The sequence below is a fragment of the Tigriopus californicus genome, chromosome 9 (assembly GCF_007210705.1).
Source record: "Tigriopus californicus strain San Diego chromosome 9, Tcal_SD_v2.1, whole genome shotgun sequence".
Classification (NCBI taxonomy): domain Eukaryota; kingdom Metazoa; phylum Arthropoda; class Copepoda; order Harpacticoida; family Harpacticidae; genus Tigriopus; species Tigriopus californicus.
Genome location: NC_081448.1, coordinates 10,634,404 through 10,661,401, shown reverse-complemented (window position 1 = coordinate 10,661,401; position 26,998 = coordinate 10,634,404). Strand labels below are relative to the sequence as shown.

Sequence of the window (26,998 nt, the reverse complement as noted above, 5' to 3'; positions counted from 1 at the left end):
AGGGCCTTGAGAAAACTAAGAAACTCGTCGACGAGACAGTTTCCGATTGCATCAATCAAAAGAAAAGATTTCTTAATCTTTGGCAAATCCTTTTCATTCATGACACGCTTCTTTTATTCCATAGAGCTTTCAGTAATCGTCCAAAGTACACGATAGGATTGACATGCAACGCCCAACATATGTTTCTAAGGCTGATGACCCCCGTTTCTCTGCATGATATTTAGCTTTTTACAGACTGAAATCATTGAAAACTTAAATATACAAAACTGCAACCACTTGTCTTTTTTTCAGACTATGAAGGGCCGTTTGCCCATAGTTAATGCTTATCATTACTAATCATTACTATCATTGAACGGAATTTGGAGCATTGTGGTCGATCCAGTTCCCGACGAAATCGAGTCTCGATCGGGGAATTGTTTCAGACGATAGAGGGGGAAGGGGGCAAGAAGCAAGGAGCAAGAAGCTAATAGGGAAGGATGCCGTTCACTGTCCAGCAGCATTGACAAGGTCTTGGATGAATGCACGCTCAGTGTGATCCTCCTCGCTCTCAAGAGCTTGTTTCCAATTGGAATCAATCACCACGCGCAGAGACACATGAAAAGTGGTGCCGTTAAAGTCGTCCCCTTGTGATCCACATGATGATGTACAAGTAATTTGATATTGATAGCAATAGCAAATCCCAACCCAGTCAAGACGAGTTGTTGGCCGTGCAGTGGCAAATCTCGTCTCGAGACTTTCTGCGCACTGGGCTTTCTCATGTTTCCAGCAAAATGTCTTATCTGGGAATGAGTCAAGGTGAACTTTGTTGTGGTGACTTTGTGAAACGGTGAATTAGGCAGCCTTGCGAACAAGGTGGTCCAGTGAAAAAGAACCACATTTGTGAAAATGTTTCGGTCGGACACCCACATTACACTGACTCAACCCGGACCTGAACCTCCTAAAGGGGCGTCATGTATGACCAGAACTCAGTTGTTGGCCTCGTTGGCAGTGTCCTTGGGATCCATGATTGTTGGATACTCATCTGCTTGGTCTTCACCCGCCATTGCTTCGTTAATGGAACCCGGAAGTGGAATCCAAGTGAGATCTGTTTTGTAGAGACCACAGTAGTAGGTGGAATGACTTCTCAATGTCAGGTTTTTGTCAATTTGCCCCAAGTCAAAAAGGAATTACACTTGGATATTTTGCAACTGAAGTTATGTTTCATTTCAACACTTATCAAAGCTAGCCCATAAGTTTTGAGGGAAACAAAGAATGAACGTCAGAAGCATTTTGTCGAAAAGAAAGTTAGGGACAAATATCCCATGATCATTATATACGGGATTAGAGAATGTACGGTATTTTATACGATGATATAACTCGGCAAAATGTCAAATTGACATCTTAAAAAATCATTGGTGAGACATATTTGATTCAAGTTTGTTTCAATAGCTTTCACAATGGCCGCCGCAATTGATAAGGAAATGGCACTGATGCTGAGAATCTGATGCTAGCAGGGTCGCACCATCCCCTCTAGAATATTGGTTTCATTACACGTCGTTACCGTGACGACTGTTGACTCCCGAACATGATGTAAAGCAAGTATTTTATCGATATTGCAATTCGGTTGAACGGGACAATGCCCGTAGAAATTTTGATTGTTTTTTTCATGGAAAAAATGCAAATTGGTCTAGGAAGCGTCCACGAGGATTTGATAGTAAGCGCCATCCGCTCTGGAATATTGGTTCATGCGCCAATATGAGCAGACTTCAATTCCGGGATACTTACGTTTTTTTGAGCAAGCCCCAGCCTGAAATATGAATCACGTGGAAAAGTGGAAAAGGCCATGCTGAGATTCGGACTTGATGAAGGCCTTGTTGCTTGCATTGGGCAATATTCCAGAGCCGACGGAGTGGTTCTGCTCCGACCAGTTTTTACAACGTATGTGCTAGGGTAGTCACTAATTTCAGGACAAATGATAGCAGGACCGCCTCATCGCCTCTGGAATACTGGTCCATGCGGCAACTAGGCCGAGGTTAAGGAAGGTGGGACCTCGACGATGGAAATTCCCACGTGATTGGTCTTTGAGGCGGGGCTTGCTCCGAAATTAACACAAGTAATAAGTATCCCGGAATTGAAGTTAGCCCTCATTGATGTATGGACCAATCCCGAGGAGATGGTGTCGTTCTACTGCGATCCGTTCTCCAATGTCTTTGCCAATTGTAGATGCCAAAAAAAACAAAGGCGAATTTCAAATGTAGTTGTTGTCATCAATTATTATGTGCCCAAATTTAATGGTCAAGGTGTATTGTATTCTCTGAAAATCAAGTTGATTGCTAATGCAGAGAAAACAGAAAACACCAAAACTATCGGGAAAAGTATTCCCCAAAGCCCTGAAAACGTCCCATGAAATACAAACTCTTTTGGAACCAAAAGACAATAACGTTCTTTTTTTGTACACTTCTAAATGAATACAAGCTAATACTCTTGAAAACTTTCATTTTCGAATTTAGGGCTCTTATCTTTTAAATGATGTTAAAAGAGATCAGAATACAACAATGACCCTGTCGACACAGAGTTAAGCAAATCCCGTTCCGGTTGCTAAATTGTTCGGAAAAGTAAGAGGCTTTACATTTTCAGGTCACACAAAATGAAGCATCTTGGATCGGTAGTCTAATGCCTTTGGCCGCCTTGGCCGGCGGATTCACCGGGGGCCCACTTCTGGAATCATTTGGTCGGAAAAAGACCATCATGGCCACTGCGTTGCCTTTCATTGGAGCCAGTCTCTTAGTCAGCTACGCCAATGGCGTAGAGATGATCTATGCCGGACGTGCCATTACCGGCTTCTGCATTGGCATGATATCCCTATCCCTTCCCGTGTATCTGGCTGAGGCCATCCACCCTGAGGTCCGTGGAACCTTGGGACTGCTCCCCACATCTTTGGGTAATGGAGGGGTTATGCTCTGCTACGTGTGTGGTTTCTTTCTGAATTGGTCCCAACTCTCTCTGGTGGGAGCTATCATCCCCTTGCCATTCTTGCTACTGATGTGCATGATCCCAGAAACGCCTCGGTACCTCTTGAATAAGGGCAAGGACCGCGAATGTCAAGCAGCATTACAATGGCTTCGCGGGGATAAACAGGACATTGCTCGAGAGCTTCACGACATGGAACGAACCAATATTCTGATGAAGAAGACCAAATTAAGGGCCAGCGAGCTATTCCAGCCTTGCCATGTGAAGCCGTTAATGATCAGTATTGGACTGATGTTTTTCCAGCAATTCAGTGGGATCAACGCGGTCATGTTCTATTCCGTGTCCATCTTCGAGTTGGCAGGATCCTCAATCAACTCCAATCTGGCCACCATCATTCTCGGAGTTGTCAACATTGGGGCCACGATTTTTTCCAACGCCTTCATCGATAAGCTGGGACGGAAAATCTTATTATACATTTCTGACGTTGGCATGATCATTAGCTTGGTTGTTTTTGGTGGATACTTCTACTTGAAAGAGGTGGCTCACACGGAGGCACCCGGTTGGATTCCCCTTCTGGCCTTAATGGTCTATGTGGTGTCCTTTTCCGTGGGTTTTGGTCCCATTCCTTGGTTGATGATGGGTGAGATCTTCCCGAGTCGCATTCGAGGGGCAGCCGCCTCCTTGTCCACAGCCTTTAATTGGGCCTGCACCTTCATTGTTACCAAAACATTCATGGACCTTCAGGTACGTGGTCCGATGTTTCCAACAGATATTGGCATTTTGCCAAACCATTCAGGGACAGACAAGAACCTCATCACTATTATGAATGTATGCCTGTATTGTATATGTATGTGTCCTTTCTGATTGCAGGGTATTTTTGGTCCTCATGGTGTATTCTGGATGTTTGCCGTGATCCTGGTGTTTTGCCTGGCCTTCATCATATTCTTCGTACCGGAGACTCGCGGGCAAACACTTGAAGATATCGAGCGACTCTATACCGGACAAGTTATGGATTCGCACTTGGCCTCATCAGGGAGCAGAAGAATCTCCAGCTTGGCCAATCTCAAGCCAACTCCTTCCATTATTCTTTAATCATGTGATAACAGACGAAAGCTGCTTCTTGTTGCTAATTGGCCAGGTCGCCTTTTTCGCCTCCGCAGAGGAAGAAAAACTGTCTAATAAACTCAAACCTTATGTATTTCTTGTTATTCCCTCATATCTGATGGCAAGATTGTTGATAAAACATCTAACAGAAGGTGTTTTGAAATGACGAGTTAGTCCAATCTTAAAAGGCTTTCAAGCCCAATGAAAATTCTAAAAATTCTACATAATGATTATACAAAATGGAGGGTGAGTCAATCTTCAAATGAAATTCCAAACTAGCAAAGGATCAATTTCAAACTGTTTTAACAGAACCTTGTCTGAAATTTGGTTGAAACATGAATGCAATTATTGTGACTACCTTTAGATAGGATTTGAGGTGAGATTTCTCGGGCTATACATAGGGGCCAAAAAAGTATTTGATAATCTTTGGCAATTTTTTTGTTTTAATATGATCTAGTTTCCTCCCAAAAGTTAGAAATATTACTTCATATTTTACATAAATTAACATCAAAATCCCATACTTTTTGTAATATAAGTTTAGCTTGTTCAAATGGGAGCCTGTATCATGGAAAGAGTAATAAATTAAAGATTAATAAGGTAAGCTTTGATCCAAAAATTGACAAAATTAACTTTAAATCAATAATGCCCATCACTGGTCCATTGCAACCTAAAATAAAAACGAGACTTACTTTTGAAATGATTTTGCTTAATTACAGCCAATTTTGAAATGATTTACAAAATCATCCCTGGGACAACTGGGAACTTTACATGCCACTAAGTTTGCAGCCTAGCTTAGAGTATACAGCTTTGCAATGCTGTGGATAAAATGTTAGGGCACAAACATTTTGAAAAAGGTAGCTAATATTCATTTGAAAATGCTTGGCCCCTATTATACTGCACAATTTAAAAAGATATATCAAAGAAAAATGGAAAATTATTATGATAGATGTTTAAGTCGTCATATTGCAGATGTGTAAACTAAATTTGGTTCAGTCTAAGTGAAAGAAATCAAGAGGCATGGAGTCGACACTGCAAATACAATTCGGCAGAGGCAAGTGTTGAAAATCTTATTAATTGCGTAAGTAAAATGAATAGAAAAAAATCATCTTGAATTGCTGGAATTCCAATCCCAGTAGCGGTCAAGAACTCCTCAAAAAATTGCCGAGTATGGGGTAGACCAGACTCACAAGAACCTTTGCTGATGTAATTTGTACTATTCCAACGGAATGGCAAGGACAATTGAGTATTGACAAAGATATTTTCAAATATGAACGTAAATACTTAAGAAAATTATTCATTTTTCATTGAAAGAGGATGCTATGATATTAAAAGACGTATCTATTGAAATCGTGTATGAAATATCAAGGTTGATCTTCAGCGATAGTTTGAGACGGACAGGATTTTCTATGACTATCCCAACATATGTCTAACCAGTTCTAGATTGCCATTTTCGTTCCATTCATCACCTGGCCCATTCCTTAAAAAATGGTTCTTTCTAGGAGTGGCATTCCTTGACATTCCATCATTCACTAAGCCGTGGGTTTAGAGACGTTTCTGTTTTCGCTACCTGATGATCCCACTAAATCATCAAAGGGAACTTCAAGGATTCATTTTCACCCGAGGGTTTCCGACAGCCTCCTATAACTCAAACCAAAGGTAAAATCGGGCAATTATCATTAGATCAAAAGATGCATAGGCCCTGCAAAACAGTATAAAAGGCGAAGTATCGACATCTCTATTCATTGTGCGTCTATATTTACCAACGAGATGATATCGCAATTAATTCTACTTAAAAGATGCTTTTGTGAGGTTCCTTGGTCTCTTTATCATCGGAACGCCCCTTTGATAATCAACAACAAGCTGAGCTACATTTGGATAAAATAATACTGTTTATTCATGATCTTGTGCAAGTAGCAGTGAAATTACACATCTAAGAAAGAAGAACACAAAAACGTGCTGATGAAAAGTTCCACTGACGAATTGGGTTGCTTTGTTTTTGTTCTGAATCGGATTGTCAGAGTGACCAAACAAGAGCCCGTATCGAACTTCTTGTTGATTTCGGGACTTCTGGCTTGCCAATTGAGGGATTTTTTCAGCTTCAGTGGATTTTAGTCTGATGTTCTCTAAGCTAAGAGTAAAGTTCGCATTATTTTGCGCTCTTTTAGTGGGCGTTGTTGTGAAGGCAGAATCCGATGTTTTTTGCTCCTCAGGCTCAGTAGCCGGAGATTGGGTCTCGAGACTATGGTTATCATATTTTAATGCTAACATTGTCATTGATTCTAATGTTACGGTCGCTATCGGTGTCCTCGTAGTAGTAGTAGTAGTTGTTGTTGTTGTTGTTGTTGTTGTTGTTGCTGCTGCTGCTGTAGTAGCAGTAGAAGAAGAAAAAGAAGTAGTACGATCAGTTGTTGTTGTTGTTGATGATGTTGCATTGGTCGTTGTTGTTCTTGTTGTTGTTGTTGTTACTCTTGTCATTTTTTTGCTGTCTGGTACAGTGGAAATTTTACTGGTGTGAACAAACGACATTGAAAGTGTTTGAGCCCGAGAGCTGGACGATGGTTGGGAGAATGGAAGTGTGGCGGTGTTAGCGGAAGAAGAGATTGGAGGTTCTGATTCATTTGAAGATGCGACATCTGGGATCGCGGAACTCTGAATGACGCTCTGGGTTGATCCTTCATTCTTTTTCTTGGACCGCTTCTTGGGCTGTGATGGTTCAATTTCTTCTACAAGATATTGCGTTTGAAGTTGAGGAGGTGCTTTTGTTCTAACGACTATTGAAAAGTCTTGGTTCACCGAGCTTCTGAGGAGCGAAATTACTTTTTTGCCGCTGGAATGGCCGAGGTTGGACGAGCTACAAAACAAACAAGAAAGCTCCATTCATTTTCTGCAGGGTACTAACGAGAGCCCACCATTATTTCTTACTGCTGCATCTTCCAGGACTGAAGACCAACTGATCAATGGCAAAGCCTCCATTGGTGGCTTTTCCTTCTAATGTGAGTCTGAAATCGGAATTAGTCGCCATGTCCACTTGTCCAGCCATCCATTCGGGTCGCGCTGTATTCAACTCGGCGGCAGACATAGACCAAATCTGAATGGAAATGAATCAGTTACCTAATGACCCTAGTACAAACGAAGCATGTGACTGGTCAATAACCCAGACTGTTACCGTGCTGTCGTCGTTTTCGTCCTCGTCCTGGTCTTCATCATCCTCAGAATCGGAAGAATTGCCCTCGGTCTCATTCTCCGCGGATTCAGCCTCGGTTAAATCTTTCTTCATAATCTTCAAACTGGTGGTATCTCCAGCTCCAAATGCCGCAAACCTAAAGAAGTACGCACCACCAAATCAAACTTACATTCCCTACGATTCCGTCCTCATTGGTTAACTTCATCGTTGCTATCTACACCTATGAACTTGTGTGACTGAACCCCGAACTCACCAAAACGAGAAACATATTCGACCCTCGACAGATGCTCCGGAGATGGTAGGACTTGTGAGCTTTACCCGGTTGGATCTAAACAAATAGCATCAAATTAGAGCTACTTCATTCCATTCATTGCAATTCAAAACTGCTAATATTTGGTGGGTTGGGTTACCTGGTGCCTGTATTGAATATGTCGAAATAGGCGTATCCCACCGGGGCTCCAAAGGTCTTGTCGGGTAGATTGGCCGGACGCCGAGCCAAAGTAGCCAGTCTCCATTCAAAATCTCCGGTGGAAGAATTTCTCCACGAGCAAGAATCTCGGTCAAAGGTGCATTCCGCTTTGACTTGTTCCGCATGGCGAGGAACGACTGAAAGAGTCAAGGAATTAGGCTCAAGTTGTGGCAGACAATAATCTGAATTATTATCGAACTTACTATCACAATCGCCATCAAAAAAGGTAACGTCGTCAATGGCAATGTATCCGCTCACACGATTGTTTCCCCAAACACCCTCGATGATCACCTGGAATACATTGGTTTTATTTGTCTGTTCCCTTATCTCAACGTTATTAAAGCTGTAATTAGATGAGTTCATCATTTATGGTCCATGAAAACCATTAACACTAAAGCCGCATCTTCCCAATTTCAAATCAAGTCCACGAACCCTATGTATCATACCTGGTGATCGACTTCCGATTCAATCTTAGCTTGAGCGTATTTCCAGCTGGGTCCTTGTCCATTTTGAAGCCTCCATACGGGGTTTCTTACCAAGTTATCGTTCCTGTAAAGTAGGAATTATAGACGGAATATGTACAAGATGTGGTTGGGCGTGATGTTTACTCCTCGGAAAAGAGCTTTTGCCGTTGGTGGTATAAATGCCATTAGCCTCGTTTTTCACAAACTGTCCATTGGTTAGTCATTGGGGTCAAGGTCAGTGTATTGTCCTCGGAAGTGGGTGATAGAGAGTTGAAGTGTTGGGTGGCTCTGAGCCTTAATCTGATCCAATTTGTTTCTCACTCCAGGAGCCTTTTAGAGACAACCAACAATGGTGACGTCCTAATGTAATCAGATTGTCGAGGCTGTCAGCTTTTCATGCTACTTTCCAATATTGACCTTCGGAAAGGTCAAGGGCGCCTATTACACGGAAGGGCTAAACACTTCATTTGGCCTTCCTTTATTTTTTGCATCAGATCTCTCGTTGACTTTGTCCTTCACCACCAGACTTGATCAAGACTTACCTATCAAAAGATTGGACCCACACTGCCAACTTTCCCAAGTTGGGTCCAGTGTTATCCACAATGGGCTCATACATGTAATACCAAAAGCTGAGGCATTTGGGACGATCAGAGCCGGCAACTTCCAAGGAGGTCAGGAACGCTCTATCTCCAGCTCGTTGAACGCTATTTCGAGACAAGGACATGTAGTATCCTGAAAAGATGTTTATCATACATACCCTAGAGTCTTTTGACAGCCTAGTGAAAGCTTCCCCTTAAAAGCACTCAAGTCAAAGTTGCAATTCTCGTTTTTGAACAGGAAAATGACGTCACAGGGGACTTGCCAAATCAAATGCGAAAGTAGGGGATAAGCACGCAGGGGAGAAAATTGGTATATGTTCAATATTGGCTTTGATTTGAGACAGCATACATAAGGTTGAATCAAATGAATATGCACTCTTCAAATGAGATCAGTTTAGCCAAATGGCTTCCAAGATATATTCCCAGAATGAGAGTGCAAGCTGAGTCAATCTTTAACTTAGATTTGGATAGACTTATTTAAGGAATACTTTGATCATGATTTGCATCACTGATTTTCTTAAATCTTTGTTCACTTTTTGTGCCAATTGGATGAACTTTGTTCCGTCCAGACTTCACAAAAGGGAATGAATAATCTTGAGTCTACTGCTTGCCCAATAGGCAGTTGCCTGAAAATCGAACACACATCTTTCCATTTCTATAGATTTCTCGTACTTCCACCGCTACGTTTCACTTGTTGACTAATAAAACCATTTGCTGACTTTCAATGGAGTCACATCAATCCAAGAGTGCACCAGGCCAATTTCATTTTAGGATATTTCATGGCTTCCCGTCAGAATAGCGGGAGGTTATCGACAAAATTTAGACTTGTCATCTAATGGCAATAACTCTTGTGTAGAAGCCAGCATGCATACTACATTTTCTACACAAACTAATGAAGTCGGCTATAAAGCCATCATGGACCATTATCCTTTGTCAATGAAGTGGCCAAAGAACGTTCCATGACATGTCAGATCAAAAGATCAACATGCTAGGACGCTTAGAGAGCGCTTATTTGAACGTTGGAACTGTTTCGCTTGCAATGTTGCTAGGTACGTTTTCTCAAGAATTTCCAAGCATCTAATGAGCCAAATATTTATACCATAATCACTTTCGCCAAAACTTGTCTCCGGCCCATCTGGCTAAACCCGGTATAAGCATGAATTAGTATTCCCTTACTGGCTCTGGTCTTGACACCATTCATGTTATCCTGACCAACTGACATTCTCAAGAGGATTGAGATGCAAAAGTCTAACCCAGAAAGTCCCTTCACACCAATAAGTCAGCTTACCACACTCAATCTAACATTTGGGGTACCTTTCACATAGATTGAAGATAACTATTTTCACCTCTCTACTTAAGTGAGACTCAGCCTTATATGGGGTTCATTGTTTGCCAGAGGATGGTAGCCAAGGAGCCACTTGCTTACATAAGGTTTAGGCTTTCTTATCCAAGTGCTGAAGAGCTTGATTAGGAGACAAGATTTCCCATTCAAGGAAGAATATGTATGCCGCACGCAGAGGTAGGCATCATTCCCGCATCAAGAATATAAAAGTCAACCAAATCAATACGTCTATTCGAAGAAAAATAATGACAGTTACACTTTTTGGCCATGATATGGTATTATTTTGCAAAATGATATGCAACATGCTTCAATGGCGAAACTGATTGTAGGCAAATAGAGTGGACAGGGACTTGAATCAGACAAGATCAAAATATTGATTGAATTCGTTAATTTTTGGTGGGTCACTATTGAAATTTAGCGTATCAAAGTATAATTTTGAGAACATGACTGGCGAGAGTTCATTGCCATTTCTAGCCACTTGTTGCTGATAAAAGATGAATGGGACAAGAAATTTCAATATCAAATTATGGAGAAATAAGTCATGACTTGTTTTTCTTTGGAAATAAAAAATGATAATAATGATAACAAAGTAAAAACAAGGGTTGAGGGTTTTCAACTCTTCCTTACTGCTCTGTAAGTCAGATTTGTGGCGAAATCAATTATGCAATTTTTATTACTTCACCTACGAAAATGAAAATACTGCAACCATTTTTGCAAAGCTCGGCGAAGATAGATTGAGATTAGTCAATTATTTATCCAAACATAATTACTACCACAATTTAGAGCCAATGCAATACTTGTCGATTACAGATACCTTATGCTATTAATGTTGAGACCGCTTGGCAACGTTGGAGACATCAACTTTTGGCGCTTGATACTTGTTTTTTGTTAAAGTGATTTATAATTGAAAATTGGTTGATTTCATGGCAAAAAATGTAATCTGTTGCATTATCTTGGTCGAAAAATGCAGTCTATTTCATTAAATAATTGTTATTGAAACCATTATTACTCCCATCTGAACTAATAGACAAATCAAGCATAATTGCAGTATTCACCCTTTCTTCATGTGTGTTATAAACGGAAGATTGCAAGAGAACATCAGATTGTAACGAGTTAGATAATGCAAGACGCATTTACTGAAAGGTCCCCTTACAGTCTCACAATAAACAACAACTGTTCTTTAAATGTTTACGCCAATTCCAAGTGGCACTATTACCTTTGCCCATACTATTTATACCTGTTAAAACTATCTATGCTCCCAAAAAAAAAGAAATCATCTTTTGGAATTTTTGGTCCAATGGTTGACCTCATTTTGTAACTAACCAGGGTTACAATGAGACTCGAAAATTTCTTTAAATCCTAAACAGGCTCCAATGGGCTCGAAATCAAAAAAGTAAATGAGGTTCAATCATGACAGTACCAAAGTGGATGCAAAATTAAAATCATTTTTGTTCAATTTTTGCCAATATTTGCTCGCACTAGGGCGACATCTTGTGGTGAAATTAAAAATAACCCAATTTTGAAGTACCACACTACATACGTGCGGTTAGAGAGAAGTCCGGCCTAAGTAATCTTCAAAAATTCATTCCTTACCTACGTACGGAACACTCACTTTCCTTAACATTTGCCTCACCTTCCCTTGATCCTGTGGTGTGATCACTTTGTGGGAATCTGCCATCACTCTTCGCCTCGACCCTTTCCCAATTCAATTCATCTACGGCTTCTCGAGCCTCTGGGTTGGTCCATCCACAGCTGTCGTCTTCAAAGGCGCAATCCCCAGGACTTGAGGAGGCTACTTGTGGCGAGGCTGTCAAAAAGTATGGGGTGAGGATGAAAAAAGAGCTACCACGTGAGTGATGGACAAACACTCTTCAAAAGTTTCCTTCACTGGGAACCAACCACTTTTGGCAAAAGCAAGACTGTGACCTTTGCTTGGCAACTTACTCGGGCAAACTCCGGGAACAATGGAAACGTCATCTATCGCAATATTTCCCAATCTATTACGACCCACCACACCTTCGAACACAATCTGCAATAATTTTGAGACGGCATATGTGAAACCTAATGCAGTCTTGAGAAATGTGAAAAGTTGGGCCAAAAAATTGGTTCCGAAGTGATGCTCTTTTTCAAAAGAGCAGAACATTTGTCATTTAAGAAAATAGAAAGAGCGACCTTCGACATCACATTTCCCATTTTGCCCTGACTTGATTGCTTATAAAATCAAAGGAAGAAATACGTTTTATAGATCACACTAGGGTCAAATGGTGGCAAAAATTACCTTACGTTGGGTAAGATTGCTTAAGATGGACTTCTTGGAGGTGGAAAAGCGTTTCTCAACAAACCCCTGTTAAGATGAAATTATCGGGTTGGTTACTTACGCTAAAGGTTTTTGGAGAAGCAATGGGCGCTTGAGCCATATACCAATTGTTGCCGGCATCACCACTCAAGCCCCAAACTTTTCGGTCACTCCCATCGGAACGAATATAGACATTCAAGTCCCCAATGCCACTGCCAAACATATGAGTCCAAAACCTTTATGGAAAGAAAAACAAATATGGTAGTTGTCACTTTGGAAATTGCAAACCTTTTATGATCCAGGAGGACAAAATTATTCCGCTTATCTGGGCTTTTCTCACGGTGTGGGCAAAAATTGCAATGATCTCTTTTTGAATATGATCTGAATACATAATATCGATTTTGCACGTTGGCCAATTTAGTGCAAATGTTGCCCCTCGTTCATCGACATTAAATACAAGATATTTTCTTTCTTGAGCGATCATTATGAAAGGAAGCTATATTGAATGCAGAAGAGGTTTGTAGTACATTCAACGACTCGAACAAACATGTACGACATTGAATATAAGCTCAAATTACCAAGTAAAGAGGAGCAGCCACTTCCACGTAGACGAGCGTATGTAGAGTAATTGGAGGATTATCATTACACTGCTAGTTTCTATAGTACTCGTAATACGTTCGTTAAACGTCATATACCTTTGTTCAGGAGCTACGTACCAAACAAATTAAGCTCAAAGCCAAGATGGATTAATAATGCCAACGAAATTTCCATTCTTAGGGAACATTTCACGAAGGCTAGCCCAAAACTTTGCGAGACTTTGGAACTTATTTGGAAGTTATTGGAGTGGCCTGCCTTGATCTCGCCATTCTGCTCTTCTCTGGTTGGTTATTTTTGAAAATTTGATGCTTAAAATTAAGCAAGTCAACGGAAAATTCAAAGTTTGATCATTATTACACCATGTCATAGGCTCAAATCGATTTATTCCTTCCATCCATCCCTTAGGGACTAACGTGTGGAGCGTTCCTACAACAAATCACATTCCAATCAACGTTAAGGAAATTCTTGGGAGGATCTTATCCCCTAGGCCATTTAACCTGATTTACTTCATATTGCTCTTATCCCCGTCTTGCGTCCTGCAGTGTATCATCATAAGCCTGGTCGAGAGAAAATACTTACCTCAAGCACAATGGACTGTTACTCTCGGTAGCTGGGAATTGATCGGAAACAATCTGAGCAAAGTCTTGCGGTCTGCGAGGCGAGCTGGCATCGATCACGGCAAAAGCTCCAGTCACACGATTGGACTTGAAGCTGGAATGGTCTCGGATTGGCCCTGTATTCGGGTTCTCACTGCCTCGGCTCTGAAATTAGAAAGGTCGTGTGATTGGTGCCTTAGGTTGTTTATGATTTTCTCTGAGTGTATTGTTCAAATGGTGCCCGTTCAAAGGATGAGCCGTGTGGAATATTTGTAGATGTACTACAAGTTCCTGGAGAAGCCTTACCCGCTTTTTTAGTACATGATGAGACAAAAGGAAATGAACGAAGCATGTGCTTTTGAGCAGAGATAGAGAGACAGAGAGACAGAGAGAGAGAGCGTGAAGTAACCATTTTTGTGTGGCAGCTTATCACATTTTATGCCGGGATGAGAGTTGCAGGTAGAGTATTCTCGTGTCATGTGGAATAGACTTGGAAATGAGGTTATTCTCCTCACTTCTCTTTTGCCTGAGTGTAGCACTCTAGTATGAGAAGATGTACTAACTTTTGAATGCATGCTTACTTCTGCCTATCGTGCTTCTTCTTATACGTACACTTTTGTTAGATGGTTAAGATGGACCATTTCAAGAACATGTATTCCCTCGAAAACTTTGTTGTAATGTATTGTAGTACATCAGGAAGAACTTCCTATATTCGCCATTTCTTGTGTACTTGTTCCGCTCGTGTATATCAACCTATTGAATCATTTATTCAGCACAATTGAGGACCAAAATATTGCATTCTCGCGTAGTAGGTATGTTCCAATATCAAAGTATGAAGTTACATGTTCCACGGAGTTGGAATTGATACATTTCGCTGGATATGGATTATTCACAAATATCCGCTTTTCTGGGTGTCTCTGGCAAGTCTGTGGTCACACATGGACTTCAATACAGTTATCACAGAAATACATAAATAAGAAAACGTCGTATTTGTGCAGGCCACCGGGGATGTGGAACACATGGTCAAGGTTTTGTGGTCAACCCCGATATCTGATTCTCTTCCAACTTCATTGGTGATCCTGGCATGAGGTGTTCATCCTTTTCGTCTCGATTGCCTTGGCTGGGACTTTGATGTTGACGTAGCAAAGGCATTTTCCATTGAAGTTGGTAAGCCTCAAGTCCGACCAGAGGGAGCCTGACAAATTCCCTTGTTTCCCCCTCCAAAATGTGAGAAACGAAAGCCAGTCTGTCATCGTCCAATACCCAATGCCGATGCCGTAGACGCGGTCCACCCACCAAGTCGTTGCTGCGCCAAAAAATGTTTCCTGGAACTAAATTTCCATCCTTTTCCTCATGATGTATATCGAGCCGAAAGAAATGCCCGGCAAGTCAAAAGAAAAAGGCGATGGTATGCTGACATTTATCAAGGTGTCAAGAGGACATGTCGTCGTCGGATTTGGACGTGTGACCCATGTTGAGAGGGAGGACCAATGCCTCCTCTTCTGGGATCAATCAACTCCAATGGAAACTGACTGATTCAGTAATTGCATTATCCAATCGCAGCCGTTAAAGAGGTTCTCTTCTCAACAGAGATTTCCTGGTCATTAGGAGGAACGAAATTTAGGCCAAGACTCTTAGTTTCCTGTCTAGAAGCAAAGAGTCTTGTAAGGTCGAGTTACTTGAAATTCCACATGGAAGAATGTCACTCTCTAAGGCAATTCGTCCCTTTGTGAAAGAATTCCATATAAGATACTAGGTAAGCGCCATACCCATATTAAATGCGGTGTCTTGCATTTGGAGCTCTGCTCGATAGCCGACTATTCACAACTGAGCTCTCGTTTCTTGATGAACAAACGAACTTCATTCAACTCGAGCGTGACTCTTCTATCGGTTATTGGCGAAGTTTTGTCTTTGTGTTCACCTTCATTAGGTTCCAAGGCTCACATTGTTGTATTGCTTTCCATTGGATTGTCATCACAATCACAATCGAGGTCCCGTTCATCATGTGTGGCAAACTCAAGTTGGCTTTGGATATACTTTTCTAGTATTTGCTCTGCCTCACTCTAAGCAAACACGGAAATAGTGGCTTTGATGGAACAATGAATGAATGCTCCCTATGCTCCGTATGCTCACACTCAGATGGACTGCTTAAGCCGCTCGAAGCATGGAATCCCACTTTGAAATGCACTCACTCCTCGAGAATATAAGGCCAAATAAATGCCACTTGACATAATCTAGTGGATATTCGGGTTCACTCAGTAATTGCTCTATTCACCGCTGGACAGGTTCCGTTTCAACACGGTTCCTTTGGACGTGGAAAATCGATCCCATTTAAAGTCAGTCGGCGACACGAGGACGTTCGCCGAATGGTGGTCCGCGTTTGGACCGGTGATCCACCCAAGTACAAACTGGCCCCTCGGAGTCGATCCGATCCTCGTGCGGGACAACACCAGAACAAGCACATGATGGCCATACAGCAGAATGCGATGAAGAATGTGCAGAACACAATGTACACCACAAAGATGTCCCATTTGGTGGAGCCTGTAATGCTCATAGCAGAATCCGACGGATCGAGAATGACGCACGAGGGCATATCAGCGTGAGGCGTTCAGTGGATTTTGATGGCCAAGCTCTACGTTTGACGTTCATCCTGAGGCACTTGAAGGCCAAAAGTCCACATCCAAGTCAGAGTAGCCTTAGCGCTTGATTTTTCCATCATCACCCGATTTATCCATGTTCGAAAAAAAGTGGGTGGTAAATGGGCTGAACAAGGTGGTCACTCGCGCTCCGAGTTTCCTTCAGGGCTTTTTCACCAATCTCAGACGGGTGAACTCGCCGAATATTGAGCCATCAAATGGCAAGTCAGCAGAGGTTAGGTCACCAATAACGAATACGTTATCGTAGGAGCGATCAAATCCCAGACCAGGGTCGTGTACTTGATTTGCTGTCACCATTACATCAGTGTTACCACTTGAATGCAACTTGATCGACTACCGTGTGTGTGTTCTAACGGATATGAGAAGGTCGACTATACTCGTCGAGTTGTTGGCGCCTCAGCCAAAACGCGTGGTCGAAAAAGAAGTACATCCAACCTTGAAAATAATACGGAGCCGAAAATGGTGGCCAGCTCGAGGCCCCGAGACTCGCGTAAGACTTTTCCGGCGGCGACGACCTCGCTCCCAGGGTCCATTGTACGAGGCCAGTCTATTTCACACACTGCGTCTGAGGCGGGAATGGAGTCATATCAGGCGAGATCAGGCGAGACTCGGAGAAAAGGAGCGGTTCGAGAAGTCCATCTTTTATTGCCTAGGCGTGGACGCGAATTTCGAGACCACGAGCCTTTTAAAGAAAGGAATTCAATCCTAGCTGATGAGAAAATGACACAGCAAGAATAAAAGTTTGTCTAAAGTATTTCAATTTGTACGAGGTCGCCATTTGATGAATGCATTATGCACCCATGGTTTCACCTGTGGGGACAAACGGGTCCCATATACGAAGATCAGACTCGGTAGCGGAATTGATTTGCCATCTATCAAGCAGTCTTTGGTTTGTTCGATGCTTTCTCCCAGATTAACTTGACGTTTTTACGTCTGCATGTTATTTCGTTTGAAAATCAGAATTGAAAGTTTTTCGTTTTAGTGATATTTATCTAATTTCTAACCTTTCTTAACTCAAGAAAGACTAAATCAAAAATAGACTCCTATTCATTTATGACCCTAGCTTCTCATCTAACTAGTTGCAAAAACAGTATCAGATTGTTTGTGTATATTAGGCGTCTAAACGTCTGCTTGAGAAGAGGACAATCGAACCAAAAATACCTAACACTGGAAACTGCAAGGGGGGAGGGATGCAGTCTAGTGGTTAGCATTGTTGCATAGAATGACAGAGGTCCTCGGTTCGATTCACTTGTCAACAATTTTCACAAACGGAGGCCCTTAAAGGTACGGACACGACACTATCACATAGATAATCTGATGATGTCGTAAGATCTATAGCTTTGCTAACTGGGCGAGGCTCTCTCCTCCGACCTTGGCACTCTAATTACCAACAACATCCCCCGAACGTTTTCAGGCTAAAATTCATCTGAAATCTTGGTTTCGGCGCAAAATCAGTCAAATAATGCATACATGCTAGTCTAACATGCATGCAACAAGAGGAAATCCCAGCCTTCTTGGCACTTCATGGGAGTAGTAAATCTTACTACTCGTAGAAAAGCCGGTAAAACATATAACGTACCAATAAATTGTCGCATGATGAACTGAAATGACTGAAAATTGCACGCCAATACAAGATACGCACGTTATGCCAGGAGAGTGGTATGGTACAAACAAGACTTCTACAGCAATTGGACGGGAAACTTAAGCGACGGAGGTTGTTAGTCATGACTAGAGACGGGGAAATATGCACCATGGCATCAAAAATATGTCATTTGCAAAAAAATGAGTTTCATGTTTAATTTTCGATATATATTAAACCGCGTAGAAACGGCTAATAGAAAAAAATGACTGTGGTCCTGGAACAAGGTATGTCACAATTTTGAGCCAATGTTAAAAAATGGCATTTGACAGGACAAAGCTGTTAATTTGTCAGTGCTTTGCCCTTTATGTCTACCGAGTCTCGACAGTTGGTATTTCTTTCATTTATTTATTTTTTCGTTGAAGCTCAAAAAAACTCAAGTAGTAGGTTAGTAATGGCAATACAGTGGCAAACTGGTTCAGTACATGCCATAACTTTGGTGAATTGAATGCACTTTACCACCACCCCAGGAACTCAAAATATTTATTACAAAATGCTAAATGAAAGCATATACCTATGCGCATACAAATAAGACGAGTACTGCTTTAAACACTTGCAATTTGAAATTACAATTTCTCCCCATCTCCAACCATGAAGACGAATACAAAACAAACAATGCCCAAGCCGTAGAAATTAGATCCAAGTCATTGAACAAGTCTCTATAATCTCTGTACGTAGAACATTGCTCATGATTCAAATCCTCAGGAAGCCCCTTGTCACCGGACCTTGTTTCTGTCCGCTGTATTAATTAACTGAGCTTTGCTATTACCTACTTCATATTTGGGCTTGAGCTCGAACCCGTGAAATTCAAGGTAATCACAAAAACATCAAAAAACAATAAAAAGCGGAAAGAAGTTGTCAAAGCAATCCAAGGATGTAACAAGAGGATTGGATATGGGAATTAGCGTAGCTAGGCCACTTTGTGATAGCAATATTTCAACCCCAAAAGTAGCAAATGATGCCTCAGGTGTACTGTATAAATAAGAATTTCAAAGAAAAGAAGTAACTGTTTTTAAGTTAAAATTCCGAGCTATCTTACTTTAACTGAATTCATCAAAAATTTCTGATTAATGAAATAAAAAGATTAGAGTTTTAGTAACATTAGAAAGAGAGACCTTTCACTGAGAGGCCTTAATCTTTTACCTGTTAAAGGTATCCTTGCATTAGATAACTATGAATTAGATAAAAGGTGATGGTTTTACCCTAAAGTGACAATCCCTCTCTTTCCAATAATACATCCGTCAAAGAGCTTTGACAAAAAAAAATAAAATCGGAATACCTCCACCGAAATCCACTCCTCTAGTTAGATGCCTGTATTTAATCGTTAATTCAAATCATAATGCTTCACAGTTCCGACACTCTTCCGGGCTCAATGTGAGATGAGATTGAGAATATTAATACAAATATGAGACATTGAAGCAGATACAGAAGAGTTACTAAAAACCCAAGATACAGGTCTCAATATTTGACAAAAAACTGTTATAAGGTTGCACAAAACCCATTGTAAAAAAAATAATTCTAAGATACGAAAAATATGTCCAAAAAAAGCTTTTTTCTTCTAATAAGTAGTTTTTATGCATGTTAATGAGTGAAACCGAGACAGTTTATTATTAACATGCAATGCTAAATAAATCATTCCTTTAATGGATAAAAGAGCTGAAACTTTAATTTAATCTTGTAACAAAGACGACTGTGTGCTCTCAAAATTTGAAGATGACGTCATCTTCTTTTCCTGCTTCAATGTCCCAATTATCTATGGAGCAAAAAATGCCCGTCTTCAACCAATTTAAAGCAAAAGCCATGCCCGTTTAGAAAGTCTAAAAAGGCCTCAGAAAGATGTTTTTTCCTGCGTAAAGGCGAAATCAATCTTTTCGTTCAAGATGTGTTCCGGGATTTGAACAATACTACAAGAATCACTTCTTGTATACTAAAAATGGTACATGAGAGCCAATTGTTCTGAAATAGCCGAGAATTTACTGCGAATCGCCATCTCCTCCCAGATCAAAGTTTTCGGAACCATGACAACGACAGAATAACCAGTGAACCGTTCAAGTATAAAAGAAAACGTTGATCAAGGCTAAATAAAGAAGGCTGACATGATGTCCAAGATCGGATCACAACCTCGAAGTGTATCTTTGATAAAGATCAGAAGCGATTGATAAATGAATAGGTTGCACCTGCTTAAAACGAATCATTAGCACTAGCTTTATCCATTCATGGTGTTCCACACAACCACATCTGTTTTGAATACCTCATCTATCCTCTCATCAATTATTTTAAGGCCAAAAGATGCCGTCAGGGAAACAAGGCCACAAAGGGAAAATGCACGTATTTGAAGATTATGTACTTCGTGTCCTTGTATTCCATATTTTGAATTCCACACTTACACACTTTCCATTCAAAGTCAGCTCCATTGGAGTTGGTGAAGCCACAAAATCCAGAGTCAAAGGTGCAATGTCCTTGACAATCCGATCCCGTTTTGAATGAGATGTCGTCAACGGCGATGTAGCCCCGATAGCCTCGAGATTGGTCGGTTTCGTCCTTGGGGATGGCCTCGAAAATGATCTGAAAGTGACAAGTCCCAATTGACTTAAAAAAAATACAAGAGAAGATGAGGAAATGATGCGGCATATCGTGGTGTTCGTGTTCTTGAGACCTCTCGAGGCATTAATAATGAACTTACGACCCATATTGTAGTCAAGGTAAGAACAATGACTTGGAGAAGTTGGCTCAGTTATGTTACTAACTAATTACTCATTTTGGTGGAGCTTGATCCACATACCTATAGCGATTCTTTCTTATGAGAAACAAAGGCGCCTGCCTCTCTTTCCTTATCTCTTTCAAAGTCGTTTCTCATAAAGAGAACGGATTGGCTTCTTTGTGTTGTAAGAATGAACGAAAGCTAGATCCCACTGTGGTGACGGCCCTTAAAGGCGACCGCATGGTGTGCTGAGAGCTTTTTTATCATCTTTGGATTCCTAAGCCTTTGCGATGTTGCCTGGACCATTAACGATCACTTTGGGCGATTCGATTAATTAAACTCGCTAAATGGGAAGCTTATTGAAAAGAAAAGCTCGAAAGGATCTAGAAACCTTGGCATGGTTTGATGTCTAAATTTGGATGGGCGTCACTAAGGCCGTTTTCAAGTTTCTCAAAGTAGATCAAGCTTGTCGTGACGAGGATTTTTTGGGGTCGAAGGCAAAAACATTTCATAATTATATTTAGAGCTTTGATTTGCTCTCAAGCATCATTGTCTTCCTATATAATTTTCATCAGTCATGAAAACATTCAATTCGTCCATCCTTTCCAAGCTCATTTGGAAATTCACATTGCCTTGAAAGGATCCGTTCATATTGCATAGAACTCTTGGTACGAATGAATTAAGTAGTCCTATACGGCTCAAATTTGTTTTGAACATTTCATTTAGTACTTCAATGGTAAGGTTTAGTTGTGGCTCTTTCCACTCTTCTTTTAAGGTTAAGTGATAGGTAGTCAAGTAAACGCGTTCATGCACAACTGACGTTATTCATGGAGTAAAATCAAAGACAACTAGCCCAGCCAAACCGCACTGTGCATGCATTGGATTTGGACATTTTTTTCATTTTACGTGCTTGTCTAGGCAATTAGCATTGTGGTATTGAGCCAATTTGAAGTGCGTTCACTGATTAACACCAAACATGCTCATTTAGTAGGGTTTTGTAACACAACTCGCTCAAAATCACTCGATTATTGAAAATCAATGGAGCGAATGGTGCGAGTTGACTGTGATGTTTGTCTTAGTTCTCTCTCCCCAAAATGCCCAAAATCAGGGTGCTGGACCACATTTTTCCTTAAATCCCGTTACCTGACATCCCCTATACGTACATACAAACGCACTCAGTAGCACAGATTTCAATATGAGAAAAGAAATGCACCCTAGATGTCGCACTCACTCCTTCAGCAACCGGATGATCCTTCATTGGAACAAGCTAGAACAAGCTTCCGAGTCGACTCCGCTCAGTCACTACTTCTCAAAAGTTCAAAGTGGAACTAGTTGACGTTGATTTAAATTAGCACATAGACTACTATTGTTCACCTTGGTATATGATACTTGTCCGCAAAAAATGTCTGTTACCTTTTTCTCCGTCCCTATTCATTAACATCCATACTTTTCATTTACATCGTATGGGGGATATCTTTTCTTGGAGCAGTTAAAAACCCCAAAAACATCAAACCAGAAATATTCCCATCTAACTGTTCAAAACAGATTTTGACCGAGGTGAACACACACCACAATAAATTTGGCTGGAATTAATGTCAGTTAAGTCCAAGCCATTGAGGGTGAAATATTTCATTAATATGCAAGAAATTATGTCTCGTTGATCAATTTGAAAAGAAAGTTTGACTTCTATTTCGAACTGTTCCCTAATGAGATTCGATAATTTTCCATTGGCACTCACTTGATGCAAGTCGTGGTAGGAATACATAACTTGGGCTGTTTCCATACCCCACGGTGCTATCTTGAAGCGTGGCCAAAACAGTGTTCTCTCTAAACCATGGACGTGCCCGGAGGTTTATTTTCTCGGACAGCCTTCGTCTTGTCCAACGAATTAAAGAGGTCGGTCAAGGAACTGCCGAATCGCCAATCGAGTCTTCATCATGTTCAATGCCATTATCGTCCACTGGATGCAGAAGCAAGCGCAATTTGTCGGAGACAATCCATCAGAGGCATAGCTGTTGTAGAGAAAGAACCAAAAAAGCTGACCAAGGCGCTCGTTACTTTCACTCGAAGGGGAAAAAAGCACTTGAAAAAGATTGGACTCTTCGTTGTTAGAGTGAAGGAAGAACGCTAGTGCAACGGTGTCGTATAAAAGGTATTTATTTACACCGCGGCTTTCATCCCTAGTACGTAGATATTCAGAAAATCATAAAGCTTGTCACTTGGGAATCATAAATCTTCGTTCCTGCCATGATGGAATACTTTTCCCCACCTCACAAGAATCTTCCCAACGGTAGGTAGTATTCTCTCATGGAGCCTGGTTTCATCAAAAACCTATGGCTCACACGAATCACCCGATCCCCTAGTGACTAAAAGACCCTCCAGCTAGGTATCAAATCGTCGTGAAAGATTCCAGGCCAGAAATAGATCCCTTCTCGATTGTGTCACAAGTCCCCTCACTTCTCCTCTTTGATGCACATGCACCACATGCACGCATTCATATCGCTCGCATGACGAGCAAAGAAAGGGTGACCAGTTAGTTGAGCTCGTTGGAATGTTTTTTTCCATTACCTGAAACTGACACAGAATCCCTCTGAGCCCGTGGATTCGAGCTTTGGGCTGGCCATCATGGCACTCACAGTGTTCTGAGCCTTTGGGGAATTGGGTAACTGAGAAGTCTCGAAGAAAGCGTAGCCTCCTAGTCAAGAATAAAAGATGAAAGAACAACATCAAAAGGAGTCTTCTTGGATCGATCATCAATGCTCTTGAGCAATGGTACCTTTATCGTTGTTATCATTCCTGTCCACTCGAGGTCCACCGATCCAAAAACTGTCCTCGCCATTGGACACTTTCCATTCAAAGGCCGACATGTTCAAATTGGCCCATTCGCACATTTCCAGTGAGGACCCAGCTCCAAAATCGCAATCTCCTTGCAGAAATACCGGCGAATTCGGGTCCGAATTCTGCGAGGCCGATGGAAACGATGAGGTCGAGGTGGAAGGAAATGAACCTTCATCCGAATCAGTTTGTCTGACATTTCTGGTCTAAAAACACGAAAAGAAACTAGAGAAGAGTCGGGAAAGGTCGTTTGAGGGATTCGCATAATCTTACCAACGGTAGAGGTTGAAGACCATTGGAAAGATTGTTGTCATCCTGGGCCATAGCCGTGTTTAAACCAAAGAGGAGTACGAAAGTAAGGCCAAAAGCCCCACAAGGTCCCATTTTTTGATGTGAAGTATCTAAAGAAAAGAGAGTTGGAAAGAAAGAAGCTCTTTAAGAGGGATGCCAAAAGGTTGTTGTTGTCGAAGATGACGACGACGACCAAGAAGATGAACAGCACCAACCATTGACTCGAAACTTTGACTCTAACATGAAAGGCCTAAGTTCCCCCATGAAACGAAAAGTTGTTTTACATGAATACTTGCCGTTAGGCTGGAAAACGTGAGGAATTCATGTTTTCAAACTTTTGTTAAGGTTCTTTGTCCATCAGAATTTTGTGTTTTAGCTGGTTGGAATCCGTATTTTATAGGGAAGTACGTATGTTGGAACTAAAAATGGCTACAAACCGACGCTTTTCCATTACTTTTGGCCAATGCTCATCTATGATGGACTGAGATGAATTCGATTGAAACTCGTGTAACATAAAGGGCTTCATGATGGAGAGTATCGCATCATAGTACCTTAGAAACTAGCGTTGGATCCATCGTACGCTGACACAACAATCAAGTGCTCTAAGCAACGGCTTTCTTTAAATGAACGTGACTAATTTCATTTCCGCTCAGAACAATACCCTATTCATGATTTGAAGTTAGCTAGACAAACTTCCCAAAACCGTTGGTTGCGCTGACTGCGTATCGTGTCATTTCATTTCAGGGCCCATCCTTCAATTATAATGGTGTTGATTTTTTTGCTTTGACTGCCATTTTATATTCTATCTCTTTGAAAATGTCTAACTAAGGGCTCAATGGAAACAAAAGCCAATCATTAAATATTTAGATGCCAAAAAGCGGTTATTCTCTGCTTTTCCGAGACACGAAATCAATCTCCTGTCTAATGAAAGTAAAGCTATAGTTCTAAAAGGTCATTGAACTCTCAAGTCAGGTCTTAGAGAAAGCCAATGAAAATAGTGAGTTAATCCCCACGAGTTGTTCAAAAAGATCCATATCTTTAGCCCTTGTCTTTTTAGGGTCCCATCAAAGGGCCTCATTGACCTATTTTTTCCTTTGAAATCAAGAGGTCAATGTGCTTCCTGCAAGTGATCAAATTTAGGGGAAATTCCTTGATTTTAAGTCCTTTTCAACGCTTGAATAATTCTTTAAGTTCAATGTAAGAGCGGAGTACTCTAAATTTTGGTTCTGAATCATTTAGTGAATGAAGAAAATCTGATCTGATATCTCCTTTTTTTCTAGAAAAGATCCTCAACTCACTTTGAAATTCATTACTCTAACAAGATTGAACATCCTTGATCAGGTGATATAAACCTGAGACGAATTCTTATGTGGTTCGAGGACTGCATTTTTTGAAAGTTGTTCTGGACAACTTGTCACCAAATAAAAGTTTTTCCATTAATACATTTTTTTGCTTTATTCTCTACAAGTAGTGTTTCTTACCTCAAGGCAGACAAATCCTGAACTGTCCAAATAGTTGCCAATGAGGGTCCACAATGCCTTTCCCAGTCAGATGGAACAATTATTGTCCTTTAATTGTCCGTTTAGCTACTTTGTATTCGCCGGGTGTGCCCACAATGAAGATCGACTGCTTAGTCGAACGCTCTCCCGAAACTCAAAGACCAGGAACAACAACGCAACCACTAACCAACCAACCAACCATCTATCCTCGACGGCCCTGTCGGTCGCCCCAACCGCGGCCAACGCGCCATCAGTCAATCATCACCTGGCATTGTGAATGTGCCGTAGCAGTCAAACCGATGGTGATTTTCGTGTTCATGTGAGTGAGTATGAATGTATGCCTGGTTGTGTTACTTTTGGTTCAGGCCCTGGCATTGTCCCACTCAGCAGTAGGGCACGCTGGTTGTAGTTCGTCGAATGGTCGGACCCGATACGTGGGCTCGTTCATGGCCAGGAATCAGGATGGTGGTGCTTCATGGTTCAGGTGAGCTAGAGAAGTTTCCCCTTCTCCTGAAAAGGTGCGGATCCGGCTGTCTCTAAGGTAGGCAAAGAAAAATTGAGAGGGAGAGTCTGAGGTGAAAGCCCTCTCAGGAATTTACTTGGTCGGACAATTCTTATTGGAACGTATCCCCATGGGAGCGTTCCGACTGCCTTTTCTGGCGGTGACGGATTTCTGATTATTTCTTGCATACGGGGAGGGGGCTTCTTGATGATAGACAAGAACTTGGTGGTGGTCTTCTAAAGCAATTGGCCGGGGCATTGTCGGATAGATGTTTGGACGGGAAGAGGCCACTCACTTCAAACACAGTTTTAGTTTTGAAGCTGAACTTGAATTGGATCGGTGAAAACAACGTTAGAACAATAACACTTCATCTTGCAAAAGTGGCATAATAAGGGCGGCTTTACACTAGGATGGAAAACCGAGATTGAATCCGGTTTGACGATTGAAGAAGGAATAGTGCTGGGGCGAGTTTTTCGCAGTATGAGTCTTTTTGTTCGACTTGAGTGCAGTGAAAGACTCGAGTCCTCTCGCTGGAGTTGCCCCAGCACTAGTCCCACTTCAATCCTCAAACCGGATTCAATCCCGGTTTTTCATCCTAGTGCAAAGCCGCCCTTAGACTTCAAATTATTCGCCTGAACTGCCATGAAACTGAAGCAGGTTCATTCTAAACAGAGATAGTTGCAACAAAATTGGAAACCACTTATCAAATCCATATTAATGGATTCGATCCGGGAAGTCAGATTTTTAAAGACTTGAAGGGATGGGTCTTAAGATCGACGGCTTCCTACAACTTCAATCTCAAACCATGTCCCTTTGCGTTTGAAAATTTGCCACGCGTTTCCCAATTGAAAAAAACTTCATTGGATGTTCGTATCGATTGTTATCCCCAAAGCCATAAAATGAGCCCAAATGTGACGAAAAAAATCAAAACAATTATGTTGAACAAATATTTTGCATATTGCATGTTCTCTTAGATTTTACCTTCCTAGTTTATGCTGTGAATTTTGATAGTGAGATAACAATGAAATATCGGGGCTTTACTAGCAGAGTTCTTTCTAAAGGAATTTCCTACCATGTAAATATATGAGAAATCGAAGATATCTTTTTTAGATTTGCTGACTGTTTAGGCCCTTCCAGGAGTGTTGTCTCAAGTAGAAATAAATGAAAAATTATAGCATGAAACCCTTTTGAACTCATCACAAGCTATTGTGCACCTGCCTATTGATTCTGAAATTCATATTCTTTTTGAAAGATTTTTTTCTACAAAAATTGCT

The 26,998-nt window shown here is 41.2% G+C and overlaps 2 protein-coding genes across 2 annotated transcripts; one reads left to right on the top strand and one right to left on the bottom strand.

Moving 5' to 3' along the window:
- The first annotated feature begins 567 nt into the window (after positions 1–567).
- LOC131886526 (facilitated trehalose transporter Tret1-2 homolog) lies at positions 568–4,147 on the top strand. The gene is made up of 3 exons (XM_059234890.1): positions 568–1,077; positions 2,617–3,693; positions 3,820–4,147. The coding sequence occupies exons 1-3, from the start codon at positions 886–888 to the stop codon at positions 4,039–4,041; spliced, it is 1,491 nt and encodes a 496-aa protein (XP_059090873.1). The 5' UTR covers positions 568–885; the 3' UTR covers positions 4,042–4,147.
- A 1,772-nt stretch (positions 4,148–5,919) lies between these two features.
- LOC131886531 (MAM and LDL-receptor class A domain-containing protein 1-like) lies at positions 5,920–25,401 on the bottom strand. Its single transcript, XM_059234896.1, is given in 22 exon segments — positions 5,920–6,904; positions 6,976–7,141; positions 7,220–7,373; positions 7,491–7,565; positions 7,648–7,843; positions 7,910–7,997; positions 8,153–8,255; positions 8,713–8,902; positions 11,745–11,918; positions 12,056–12,140; positions 12,490–12,643; positions 13,584–13,763; positions 13,907–13,909; positions 20,286–20,461; positions 22,336–22,381; positions 22,383–22,420; positions 22,508–22,587; positions 22,590–22,609; positions 23,166–23,292; positions 23,374–23,638; positions 23,706–23,833; positions 25,205–25,401. Coding segments are annotated over 21 exon segments (2,469 nt in total). The 5' UTR covers positions 23,817–23,833; positions 25,205–25,401; the 3' UTR covers positions 5,920–6,866.
- Positions 25,402–26,998: the final 1,597 nt, after the last annotated feature.

Bases quoted from the DNA above. Each gene is read 5' to 3' on its own strand.
- LOC131886526 (XM_059234890.1), top strand. From the start codon at position 886: ATGTTTCGGTCGGACACCCACATTACACTGACTCAACCCGGACCTGAA. The intron at 1,078-2,616 runs GTGAGATCTGTT...TTACATTTTCAG, and splicing joins AACCCGGAAGTGGAATCCAA to GTCACACAAAATGAAGCATC. The intron at 3,694-3,819 runs GTACGTGGTCCG...TTCTGATTGCAG, and splicing joins AAACATTCATGGACCTTCAG to GGTATTTTTGGTCCTCATGG.